We start from the raw sequence: 11,757 nt of genomic DNA, 5'->3' as shown, positions 1-11,757 counted from the left end.
TTAATTTGACGAGGCTGCAGTAAGAGTTTCTTCATTCTTCATGCAAGTGATGCGATTAATGGAGGGATATGTCTTTGGACTACGGGAGGAGGCCCTTGTCCTGGAAGCTCTTGATGCAGTCGTCGAACATCTGCTGCACGGAGAGGAATGGCGGGAATCCCAGCGCCCTGATCTTGGTGGTGTCCATCCTGTGCGGCCTGTCGTCCCCCTTCTGGGCGCTGCACTCCGTGGGGATGGGGTACTGCGGGTACCTCTCCCTGAGCGAGGAGAGGATCTCCGACCAGTGCGCGACGTCGCAGGAGCAGATGAGCCGCCCGGAGGCCCTGGCGTCCTCCATGGCCAGGACGTGGCACAGCACCACGTCGTCCACGTGCACGAACCCGATCGTCGTGTTCGGGTACTTGCCCAGCTCCCCTGCATACCCGTTCCATCGTGGCATCGTCAGTCATCAACTTCAGTACTCGTGATCATCGATGGACCTGCAGATCGATCGCAGCTAGCTAGAGGAACCTTTGAGCATGGCGAGGACGATGAGTATGGTGCTTGTGGGCCTGGGCCCCAGCGCCGGGCCGATGACGAACGACGGGTTCACCACCACCAGGTCGAGGCCGTGCTCCTTCGCCAGCCGCCACGCCTCCTTCTCCGCCACCGTCTTGGCGTACGCGTACCACAGCTGTGGTATACACATCACCATGCTCCAACGCAATTCAGTTCTTCGTCAGATCGATAGAGCGATCCATCGAGCAACAAATATAATCAGCAAACATGGAACACGAGCTGACAATTCGACGCTCATACGTTGTAGGACTTGCAGTAGTCGGCGTCGGACCAGTGCGACTCGTTGAGCGTGGCGGCGTGGCAGTAGCGGACGCAGGAGCAGGACGAGGTGAAGACGACGCGGCGCGGGCGCTCCGACGCCCGGGCGCACGACCGCAGCACGTTCGACGCGCCCTTCACGATCGGGTCCACCAGCTCCTCCTGCACGCCCTTGCCGCCGGCGACCACCACCACGGGGGAGGCCGTGTGGAAGACGCCGTCCACGCCGCTCACGGCCTCGTCGAAGCTCCCCTCCACCATCAGGTCCGCGCGCACCAGCGTCAGCCGCTCGCCGGCGCCATCCAGCTCCCACAGGAACCCGACCTTGCCTTCATCCTCTGCGTCCACGGCGAATCAAAACCCAAGAACTGATGGAAACACGTAATCTACCTGCTAGAGCTTGGCGTGGGGGATCGATCGATGCGTACCTGGATCTCTGACCGTGGCGCGAACCGTGTGACCGGCGGCGAGCAGCGCCCGGATGAGGTGCGCCGCGATGAAACCCGTCCCCCCGGTCACGCAGTACTCCGGCATCTCTCTCGCTCACGCGCGGGGCTCCTCTCTTGCTAGCTAGTCGTCGCGTTCTCCGATCCGAGTGCTTCTACAATTCGTTGGCGGGGGCTCGAACATGCAGACATATATAAAGCCATGCCTCGATCGGTACATGCCCTCACCAGCGCGGTTGTTCTACTTTTCCCTCTTGGATAGAGATGAAAGACGGGCCGTTGGCCGGCTGGATGCAGACTTGCAGAGTAATTTTACATGTTTTGGGTTGGATTAGGTTGGTCATGGGAAGAAGACTCGTGCTCCTACAATTGCTTGCAGAATGGTGGACATGTGTCATGACATGCACGGGAAAAGAGTTTACTCAACCCAAAATATTAAAGAGAAACGCTATTTATCTGTCTGTCGGCATATGTTTTCTGGCTCAAATTTGTTTATTCGTAATGATATGGTCTGAACAAAATGTTCTGCTTAAGGACGAACAAAATGTGTTCTACTAGAAAATCAGAGCTGACAAGCATTTTTTTTGCTTGAAAATCTGTCGAATTTGAAAGGTTCCGGTCTCAGAAGAAAAGTTCTACCTGTGAAATACAATGCACCTACCATTGTTTCAGTCGTAATGATATGGTCTAAAAATTCCGATATTTCTTCTTTTAGTACTTGGCCTACCACTGTATATTTTATGATTCTGTCCCTGCTTGTGTCATGTACTGTACGTACTGTCCTTTATATACGTGATCCTATCAACTCCGTTAGTCCGTTGGCATTGACTAAGTGCTACAGTATAAACGAGGGGAACATATAGCATTTCGAGGGGAACAAGCAGAGGTCACGATGCTCGCGGCCTCAGCGGTGGCGACCTGGGTTACGAACTTTAGAGGCATGCAGCTTAGCTAGGTCATAGCTCTTGGCCATCCGGCTTGGCCCCAAATGCTTAACATGTATGTACATGTCAAGAATAATGCCAATGGAGTTGAGAAGGACACGTGTAAAGGACAGTACGTGCTTAAGAATGAAAATGTGCTATAGGGAAGGACAGTACGTGCTTAACAATGAAAATGTGCTATAGGGAAAACGTGCTTAAGAATTTTTGCGTGCCTGCTTGACTTTTTTTTCTTGTTTATAACAATAATTATATGTGGATTTTTTAAAAGTTTTGATCTCAACCATTATAATTTGGTCCACCAAAGATGATGGTTGTAGGTTTTCCCTCTATAATCGTAAGAATTTTCTTGAGAGCATGTGATTAGTATAGTCAAGTACAACAGTCAGCATCTGAAACAATTCTTTTTTTCTCTTTAGCGGACTAACATTGTTAGTGTTTGAACTACATTATCATTGGGCTGAGTGTATCATTAGCGATGGGATTATTGAAAAAACCGCTGTAGCATTTGTCTTAGTAAACCTAAAAATGATAAGGACTCTCTCTTGGGAGGTAGATTACTGGAGATGCTCTGCGAGGATGGACGTCGAGCTTTATTGTGTTATCGTTGCCAGATGCAACAGTTTCGTCGGAGAGGGCATGATTCCTCGTGGCAAAGGAAGTCGTTGTTCGCCCAACGGCTACATTCACGCTCGGCTAACAATGACAATGCAGTTCAAACACTAACAATCTTAAATCTGTAGTTACATGATAAACTTTTAGTTCTGTGGGACTTGCTTAAATTACATAATTTTACTCCGTCATATTATTACAACGCTGGTAACAAATTATTACAACGCAAACTCTTAATTCTGCTCTCGGCCATATGCCTGCATGAAAAATAAACATCAAGGGCCCATATATGGAACCCCACCCCCGGCCCACGAAAGGACTATTTTTAGTGGCCCATTAAATGATGTTAGGCTTCACATATGTACCCATCTATCTAGCAGCCCACACTACTGTGCGCAACCCTTAGACCAGAATTGAGCCCAATTACATCTCCTTTTTCTATGTTTTCCTAATACCAATATAATAATTCAAAAAGTTTGTGACGTGGAAAAAAGAAATTAAAATACGCATCATAAAAAGAAAAGAAACAAGAAAGAAATGAAATGAGAAAAATGCAAATATGTCTCAACTCTGATGCTACGATGTAGGGCCGCTTTTTATCCAAAAGATTGCAAATAGTAAGCGGCGACAGTCAACCAAAAAAAAAAGTGAAGGATTGGATAGATAGAGAAAAAAATTGAATTGAGCGTATTAGCTGTGGTACTCGTTAGTTATCCTTTTAGTGGTAGGTCATGGCCGTCGGATATAATTATCATTTTAGGAATGAGCGCGATGCGGGACACGTTTTGACAACAATGTGACACCTCTTTAAGAGGGGATTTGAATCGAGTGTTCTAAAAACTAAGACTCCAAGTATATATAAAAATCTATATCAATTTCTATCTAGATGTGCACTAAATTTTTCTATGTGTTGCTATCTCTACCGCAAAAGAGTTTTGCACCCTAGGTTCCAATCGTATAAACTATACGGGGCAATTCTAGAAAAGGTAAAAGCGAAATTGTAAGTGCAATAAGAAATGCGAAAGATAAATGAGGTAGAGAAGACAAACTCTTGGTGTGGTGACACGATAATTTTTACCGAGGTATCGGAAAGCAAAGCTTTCCACTAGTCCTTGTTGTTGGAGCCTCTCTCAAAGTGAATGCCCGCGCAAGGACATAAACTCCTTGGTCAAGTAACTCCGTAGGATAGCCGACGTGCCTTCCCCACGCGCAAGTGGGTCTCCGCCTATCCTCTCCCGAATGCTCCTTACTGCTCTTCATTTGGTAGAGGTTTGGCAATCCTCTCACAAGCACCGGCGGCCACTCCACAAGCGCGATTGGAGGGTCTCGCAAGACTTACAAGGTCTTGGATTTACCACTCTTGGTGCGCGCAAGCACCGATACAAAGGAGGTGTGCAAACCTTGCCTAACTCTAGGCTAAACTCTAAAGCAATGCGCTAATAGGCCTAAACTAGCACTAATCAAGACCTAGATCTTATGCTAATTGCCTTAATCTTCTCTTTAGCACTTTGGTGGATAGAGCACTTGTGTGTATGTGAGAGCCTATAGCTTCTCCAAGCTCTAACACACCTCAAATGGCCGGCAATGGGGTATATATAGCCCCAACTCCAAGAACTAGCCGTTACAAAGCCGTTGTAACTTTCTGCGTATCACTGATTCATTCGCTGCCCTTGTCACTGTAGCCACCATATGAATCGGTGAGGCCTAATTATACTCCAAAACTTCTAGAGTCGATTTTGAGCCGATCTGAGCCGAACCGACGATCACCGACTGATTCGGTAATGGTTACTGTTACCAGAGTATGAATCGGTGGTAATAGTGCATGCGCCTACCTTGGTCCTGCTTGTGGTCACCGACTGATTCGGTGATGGTTACTGTTACCAGAGTTAACAGTGCACGCTCCTACCTTGGTCATATGGTAATCGGTGACGATTACTGTTACGAGAGTATGAGTCGGTGGAATGTGTTGGTGCATATTTTCAGCAGGATTTGCTTCAAATCTTCGCGTATCTTTGTCCTGACTTCATTACCATCATTTGTAAGCCTTAGTATAAAACTATCTCTAAATTTCTTTACTATCATTTGGATGCCATAGAATTCTTCTAAGTCTTTCTTTTTCTTCTTATTTTGATGGTTCTGTGATTCATCCTTAGACCTATAAAACACCTACAAAGGTGCATCTTGCAAACGCATTAGTCTCAATGACTATCTCGTCACTAATCACCAAAATCATTATGGCTAGGGCCATTTTCCTCACAGCCAATATCGAATTTTGTAGTGCTTATGTGCAACTCCAACTAGCTAGATTCATAAACTGGTGTTTATAAGGGTGACGAACTAGTACGCATGCGTGAAACTAGCTGGATTCAGAATGTGGATATATCCTTTCATGTGTTATCGACCGTAAAGATTACTTAATTTTGTTTGTAAGTAGAGTGTAGATCGAGATAGGTGCACCAAAAAAATTGAAATTTAGGATAACCTAATTAGCTTGTCCTACTAACCATTATTCGTTTAAGAACGGAGAGAGTACTCGAGAAGAAGCCATAAGCATGGATCATCGCAAAACAAAAGGCTTTATTAAATCCACGAGCGTTGTCGAGAATGAACTAACAGTAGTAGTACAGCAAGACGCTAGCGCGCCTGACTTAATCTTATTCTATGCATCTCGACCGAGAAGATCAGAGACACACACACACATGGAAAAACAGCAACGGATTATTGATGTCTTGCAAGTTGCAACGAGCTCGACCGATGGATCGATCAGTTGGCCTTGCAGGGGCATCCCTCGGGGAGGAAGTCGCGGCACCTGTAGCGGGTGCCCTTGTCGGTGGGCACGGCGGCGCAGTTCTGGCAGGTGGCGGCGCACTTGGTCAGCAGGTCGTCGCAGGTGTACACCCCCGACCAGCTGGTGCAGGAGTTGCAGCACGACTTCTTCGCGCTCGCGCCCAAGCCTGTATTCGTGTTCGCAATCAGGTCACGCACGCGCGCACAGATATATATGAACAAATCTACAGCATAGAGAGCTAGCTAGAGTAGTACTAGTGCCTACCGTTTGATTCCGCCATGGCTGCTGAGACCAGGACGGCCTGGAGAACCAGGATGGCCAGGACGGTGCTGCTGATCTTCATCTTCTCCCCACGCTGCTTGCTGCCGACACTTAGCTTGGAGCAACAAGGCTCTTTTGAGTTGTCACTGGCACTGCGCTGCTGAGGCACACCACCATGGGGCGCCTCTCTATATATAGGCCGGGGGCGTCCAGATGGGAACATGGCATATGATGCACATTATTGCCATGAGGGCCCACATCCTTGACCGGATTTTTTTTTTGGGCAAAGACACGTGTTAGGCGTGTTTGACTAGTAGAGGCGGCTAAGTGTTGTGTGGTTTGTGGAACTGGAATCCCATGCATATCCTGATATCCATGGTCGTCCTAGCTGGTGTCGGCAATTCAGCGCGCTGGTCCAAAATGGAGTGCGGTGACAAGTACTGGTGCCATGCATCTTAGATCAAAGCAGCCTAGCAGGAGTAGTGGGCTAGCAAACAGCAGCGTATACTGTAAAGGTTGGTGCCGCGCTGGATCCCATTCACCAGGGGACGCCATCGCCGTGTGCGTGTTTCTCCTCCTCGATCCCCCGCTTCCCCCGCCAACCCGTCCTCATCTGGATACCGGTATACGTAGCCGTGTCTGGCTGGAGGCTCCGAATTATCGTGGAAACCAGCTGTACTCATTGTCGTCATATAAGTATACTGCGCTCATCGATCATCAGCAATATAGTTCGGGATACATCGCATCGTCGCATCAAAATGGACAGCAATGACGCTATGATCTTGGCATCTTGTAGTTGGCGAAGCTGTAATGCACTTCGAGATAAGTTGCTACGCCTTCGTTGCGGATCAGGCTCTTGTTGATTATCCCTGGGTTGATGCTCAAAGTTCTCCGAAGCCGCTACTTGCCTACTTACTAAAGGTACATTTGTTAGGTTCAACTCCACTCAACCACGTACACCTGCATGCATAGCTATTAGCTAGTCTTTAGGCTAAATGAGATGGGTGCGTTGTCAAAAACTCAAAACGTTTCTGTTTTCTCTCAAGTATGCATATTAGGATTTGAAAAAGTCTTAGAAAATATATTTTGACAATCGATTTCTCGCATTTAAAACATATTCAAATACGAGTCTACACATGTTAATTTTATCCACTGAGAAGTCATACAACTTGACTAATTATTGTTGGTAAAAAATTGTAAAGTTTGATTTAGAGAAAACCTAAGACACCTCAAAAAAGAGAGTACTCCATTCGTCTCAAATAAAATAATCATAGATACTAATAATATAAAAATGATGTTAGTAGATTTATCGTCAAACCAATTATTATAATTTGTAAATTTTTCTATTTAAAATAAATTATTTCTAGAGATAGTGTTGGTCAAATCTAAAAGTGTTTGACATATATTTTGAGATGAAGGGAGTACTAATTTTGGAAATACTAGCTACTCCCTTTATCCCAAATTGTAGGTCGTTTTAGTATTTATAGGTTATTTACTATTCATAGGATATACATTTATATCTGAATATATAATATAAGATATAAATTTAGAAATATACAATTTGGGTTGGGATGGGACGAGCACTTAGCTATCGACTCGCTAAGGGTGGCGTCACGGGCGAAAACTCAATGTAGATCTACCTATCGCACTACCTCCAATTATTTTTCCGACGATTGTATAGTTGTATAGCAAAGTGTGCAGATCTGTCGCTCCCGACCTCGCGTTGCACGTTGTTTCTGAAACAGACAAGGTACGCGTTGCGGCTGCTGCAGATCGATCATCGATGTGCGTATGTACTTACAATCGTATTCGAGTATATGAATGTTGTCGGTGATGGGAATATACGTAGCATGGCATAAACACATCGTATCTTTTGATGATACGATTGGTGATACACCGACGGGGTTGCTTGTACGCTAGTCACGTGGTCCATGTGCGCCATCTATTATGTTTTTTTAGGATTCTCTTTTTCTTTTTTATTACCTGGCTACAGTGATACTGGCCCGCCTAAATTTGTACCCAGTCAAGCAAGTTTGTTATCGCCCTAAAAAAAAATGAAGCAAGTTAGTTCACGGACAGCCCATGTCAGTTGCCGGCCCATTGGTTTGCTATTGGCTTGCCTGATTTTAGCCCGCTACAATTTTTGGTCACGGAAATAAACACGATCCAATTCAGCCCGCCTAGAACGGATGTGTAATTTCTGAATGGGCTACTCGTTCCTAGGCCAACACTCCGGCCTGATTAGATGCATACACTCAACGCGATCGACTCCCCCCCCCCTTTTTACTCAAGTTATTATCACCTATCACTGCATTCCGGTTACAAAGTCTCCAAGCTTATTTTCATGCAGCATCGTATTATTCAGACAGATAAAAGTCTGTGCCCTCAAGCTAGCAGAGTGCCAACCATGACAGTCACAGCTTCTCCACGGATCCGCACCCGCTGCGCATGTTCGTTGAGCTCCAGGCGCAACGTTCCGCCCCTTGAAGAAGCCTAGATATAGGTTCCATGGTGGCACGGGGAAATAAAATGTTAGCAGAATGCATTTTTCCTGCAGTTTAATCAAACATTTGCATTCATTGTTTAATTTGTGCAAGTAGGATGGAGACTGCAGGAAGTGTGTACCATCTGTGCCGTAAGCCTAGTCTTCCCAAGCTTCTTTGCCCAGTAAGGCGCGAAGGCGCAGTGTACGCTTCCACACACTTGATCCTGCAGCCACAAGGCTTATTCTGAGATTCTAGAGGTTACTTGATGAGTCAAAATGTTTGCCTTTACTTTCAGCATGTCGTACCTCGTTAATGGCAACATTTGGGGCGAACAATAAGGTGATGAAATCAACTTGAGATCCAATTGGAGCTGGACCTGCGATGATGATCGCCCTTTTCGCACATTCCTGAATCTCAATGAAGTTAGGATAGAGACGGGCGACCTCTTCTGACGACGAGAGTTCGATCTGACCGTGACAGCAGGGAGGGCACAGAAAACATTTTCGTCAGTTCCGTTGATCATGTGTTCCGCTTTTCCATTCACTTTCTTGAACTCGGAACTATGAAAATGTTACTCCCTCCGTTCCAAATTGTAGATCGTTTTTGCTTTTCTAGGTGCATATTTTTTTGCTATGCATATATATCTAGATGCATAATAATATCTATGACCTAGAAAAGCCAAAACAACCTACAATTTGAAACGGAGGGAGTAGTAGAGATCCCTAATAAAGTAAATTACTACGTGTGGGCACGCGTTCAGGGCCCGCCACCTCGCCGGAGGCGCATTCCTCAACTGACGCCACGGGGAAGGCCAGCTCGATGCAGAACCCGCCGCGATCAACTCCATGAGTAGCAGAGTCTTGGGCTCGATTACGGGCCTTCACCTGCCACCTCGCCGTCAGGACCAAGACCAGACCAACCCTGACATGGTGACGAACTCGATGGCGCCAGTAGTGCCGGTCCCGACGACGCCGCCGGTGAGCAGGAAGTGCGCGGCAGCCAACGTCGCGTGCCCACACAGCTCAACCTGCACAAAATATTGTAAGCTCGACAAATAACCTACAGCATACTGTCTCCAGTTGAACGACAACAACGGAAGTATAGAATGGTGCAAAAACGAACCTCGGTCACCGTGGTGAACCACCGGATATGGAAGCGCGCGCGGCGTCGTCGTGCCTCTGTCGGCGGGGGCGGGGGCGAAGAACGCCGTGTCCGGCGCGTTGAACTCTCGGCTGCCACGGCGAGCATCCACTTCCGGTCCACGTCGTGGATGCGCGCGCCGGAGCCGGCGCCGTCGAGCAGGCACACGGCTGCCGGGTTGCCGCGGAACGCCACGTCCGTGAACGCGTCGACCTGCCCGCATATGCATTTACATCAGTGGGCAACGACGGCAACGAACGGCCGGTGCTGACAAGTACAACCAAATAACGAGCTGCGCGCGCGGCATGCAGCTGGCTGGTTAAATTGGATTTGACGGCGGAGCATTATGCATGGCGGCGTACCACGGCGAACCGGTGCGACCTGGTCGACGTCGGCATGGCTGGGACGCGGCGGAGATGAGAATCGAGATGCTGACGATTTGCAAGGTCGCTCACGGTACCGACATGGGCAAGGTCACCGCCGGTATTTATAGGGCACTGGCCCCAATATGGCCAATGCCCATGTAATTTTCCTTTCCAATGGAGGGCAGGGGCACTAATGTAAATCGAGGACTGCATCTCCTTGTCGTCTCATGGTACAACGTCCCTGTTGCAGTTGGTGTGCCCTGAGTTTTCATTTTTATTACAAAAAATTCAAGCACGTGGTTAGTTCGTATTAAGGCCATCAGTTCAGTCACGCTAATAATGTTCTCCATTAAGGCGACGGTGACACTATTATTACACGTGGAAGGGCGCGGGCTGTTAACCTGTTACGATCACACCCCCAATCTATTGAGCGAATCCTATGCGGGCCGATTGACGATTGTTGACGCCGGCCAGCCAATGTTGCGGGCTAGGATTGGCAAATGCAAGCATGTGGGTTTGGTATGTTACACTGGTATAGATGTTTTCAAAGTTTGAAGCTATTTTCGCTCAAATTGGATGTTCATTTTGAGCCCATTTGCACAATAACATTAATCGCAATTAATGCAGCAAAATAAGATCCACGTGAATATATTTTGATTTTTCAAAATGATAATTTTTTAATGCAGAATAGAATATGGAATTTATTTATTTGGAACATTTTTATTGATTCCGAGAACCATTTCTAAGTTTCTATGAAACATTTTTTTTTGCTCAAAACTTTTTTTGTTGGAACATTTTTCTTATGGAACTATTTCCTTTGCTCTAGAACAATTTCTATTTTTGTCTTGGACATTTTTTTATTTATAAGTCAAACAAATTTCTTTGTTGCGCTCATCTTTACTGATTGGACTTAACTAACTTATGTAGAGAGCTCTCCGCCAAATTGGACTGTAGATTTTGACTATAGTTTGCGACTTTGCGTAGACAACAGGAAGGATACACAACACATTTCTGTCAGTTCCATTGATCATGTCCCGTGTGTTTGTGGAGGTAGCTCTCTTTTAAGGTTACCATGATCAAAATAAGGTGCTAAGCTAGTAGAGACTCCTGAGAGGAGAAGCGCGCAAATTTAGGTTACCATGAGGTCGCCGATGGTGACCGTTCAGGGTGTCGGGCATCGCCGGCACGTCACCTCGCCGGAGGTACAGTTCTCAACGGACGCCACGGGGAAGCTAAGATCTTTGGTTATTCAGTTCCTCCTAAAATTATTGTTACATCAAATGTTTAAATACTGAGTGGGTGTTTGAATCTTTAGTCCGGACTAAAATTTATGTCACATCGAATATTCGGAGGCTAATTAGGAAGACTAAACATGAGCTAATTATAAAACTAATTACACAGATGGAGACTAATTTACAAGATGAATCTATTAAGCCTAATTAATCCATCATTAGCACATGATTTGACAATGTGATGCTACAGTAAACATGTGCTAATAATGGATTAATTAGGCTTAATAGATTCATCTCGCGAATTAGCCTCCATCTGTGTAATTAAATTTATAATTAGCTCATATTTAGTTCTTCTAATTAGTCTCCGAATATTCGATGTGACATGGACTAGGCTTTAGCTCAAGGATCCAAACACCCCCTAAGTCCAGCTCGATGCAGAACCTGCCGTGATCACGGTACAGAAACTATACCACAGCCCCTCAGGCCGACTACAACGTAGTCGGTGTAGGAATCTACATTACTTAACTTAATCTAAATAGGATCTTTAGCATCTAAAACAGGAACACCACTTAGCAGCGATGTTGTTCAATGAACCAACCATAGGAGTCGTGGACGAGGCTGGGAATCCCGTTGCCGATGGCTCCAGCGCCGCCAGGGATCGGGACGACAA

At 46.4% G+C, this 11,757-nt stretch overlaps 3 protein-coding genes across 3 annotated transcripts; all 3 read right to left on the bottom strand.

The window, feature by feature from the left end:
- Positions 1-1,412, bottom strand: LOC101769912 (tetraketide alpha-pyrone reductase 2). The gene is made up of 4 exons (XM_012846215.1): positions 1,245-1,412; positions 799-1,154; positions 511-673; positions 1-414 (listed from the first exon to the last, which is right to left on the bottom strand). Exons 1-4 carry the CDS (start codon positions 1,348-1,350, stop codon positions 80-82), a joined length of 960 nt encoding a protein of 319 aa, XP_012701669.1. The 5' UTR covers positions 1,351-1,412; the 3' UTR covers positions 1-79.
- A 3,956-nt stretch (positions 1,413-5,368) lies between these two features.
- On the bottom strand, positions 5,369-6,025 carry LOC101764889 (Bowman-Birk type wound-induced proteinase inhibitor WIP1). The gene is made up of 2 exons (XM_004968024.3): positions 5,868-6,025; positions 5,369-5,769 (listed from the first exon to the last, which is right to left on the bottom strand). Exons 1-2 carry the CDS (start codon positions 5,944-5,946, stop codon positions 5,579-5,581), a joined length of 270 nt encoding a protein of 89 aa, XP_004968081.1. The 5' UTR covers positions 5,947-6,025; the 3' UTR covers positions 5,369-5,578.
- Positions 6,026-7,437: 1,412 nt separating this feature from the next.
- LOC101765562 (phenazine biosynthesis-like domain-containing protein 1) lies at positions 7,438-9,940 on the bottom strand. The gene is made up of 5 exons (XM_004968025.2): positions 9,853-9,940; positions 9,473-9,703; positions 8,656-9,377; positions 8,490-8,573; positions 7,438-8,357 (listed from the first exon to the last, which is right to left on the bottom strand). Exons 1-3 carry the CDS (start codon positions 9,886-9,888, stop codon positions 9,249-9,251), a joined length of 396 nt encoding a protein of 131 aa, XP_004968082.1. The 5' UTR covers positions 9,889-9,940; the 3' UTR covers positions 7,438-8,357; positions 8,490-8,573; positions 8,656-9,248.
- Between the last annotated feature and the right edge of the window lie 1,817 nt (positions 9,941-11,757).

This window comes from Setaria italica, chromosome V (assembly GCF_000263155.2).
Source record: "Setaria italica strain Yugu1 chromosome V, Setaria_italica_v2.0, whole genome shotgun sequence".
Taxonomy (NCBI): Eukaryota; Viridiplantae; Streptophyta; class Magnoliopsida; order Poales; family Poaceae; genus Setaria; species Setaria italica.
Note: the sequence above shows the minus strand (reverse complement) of the source record. Positions and strands in the feature narration are given on the sequence as shown.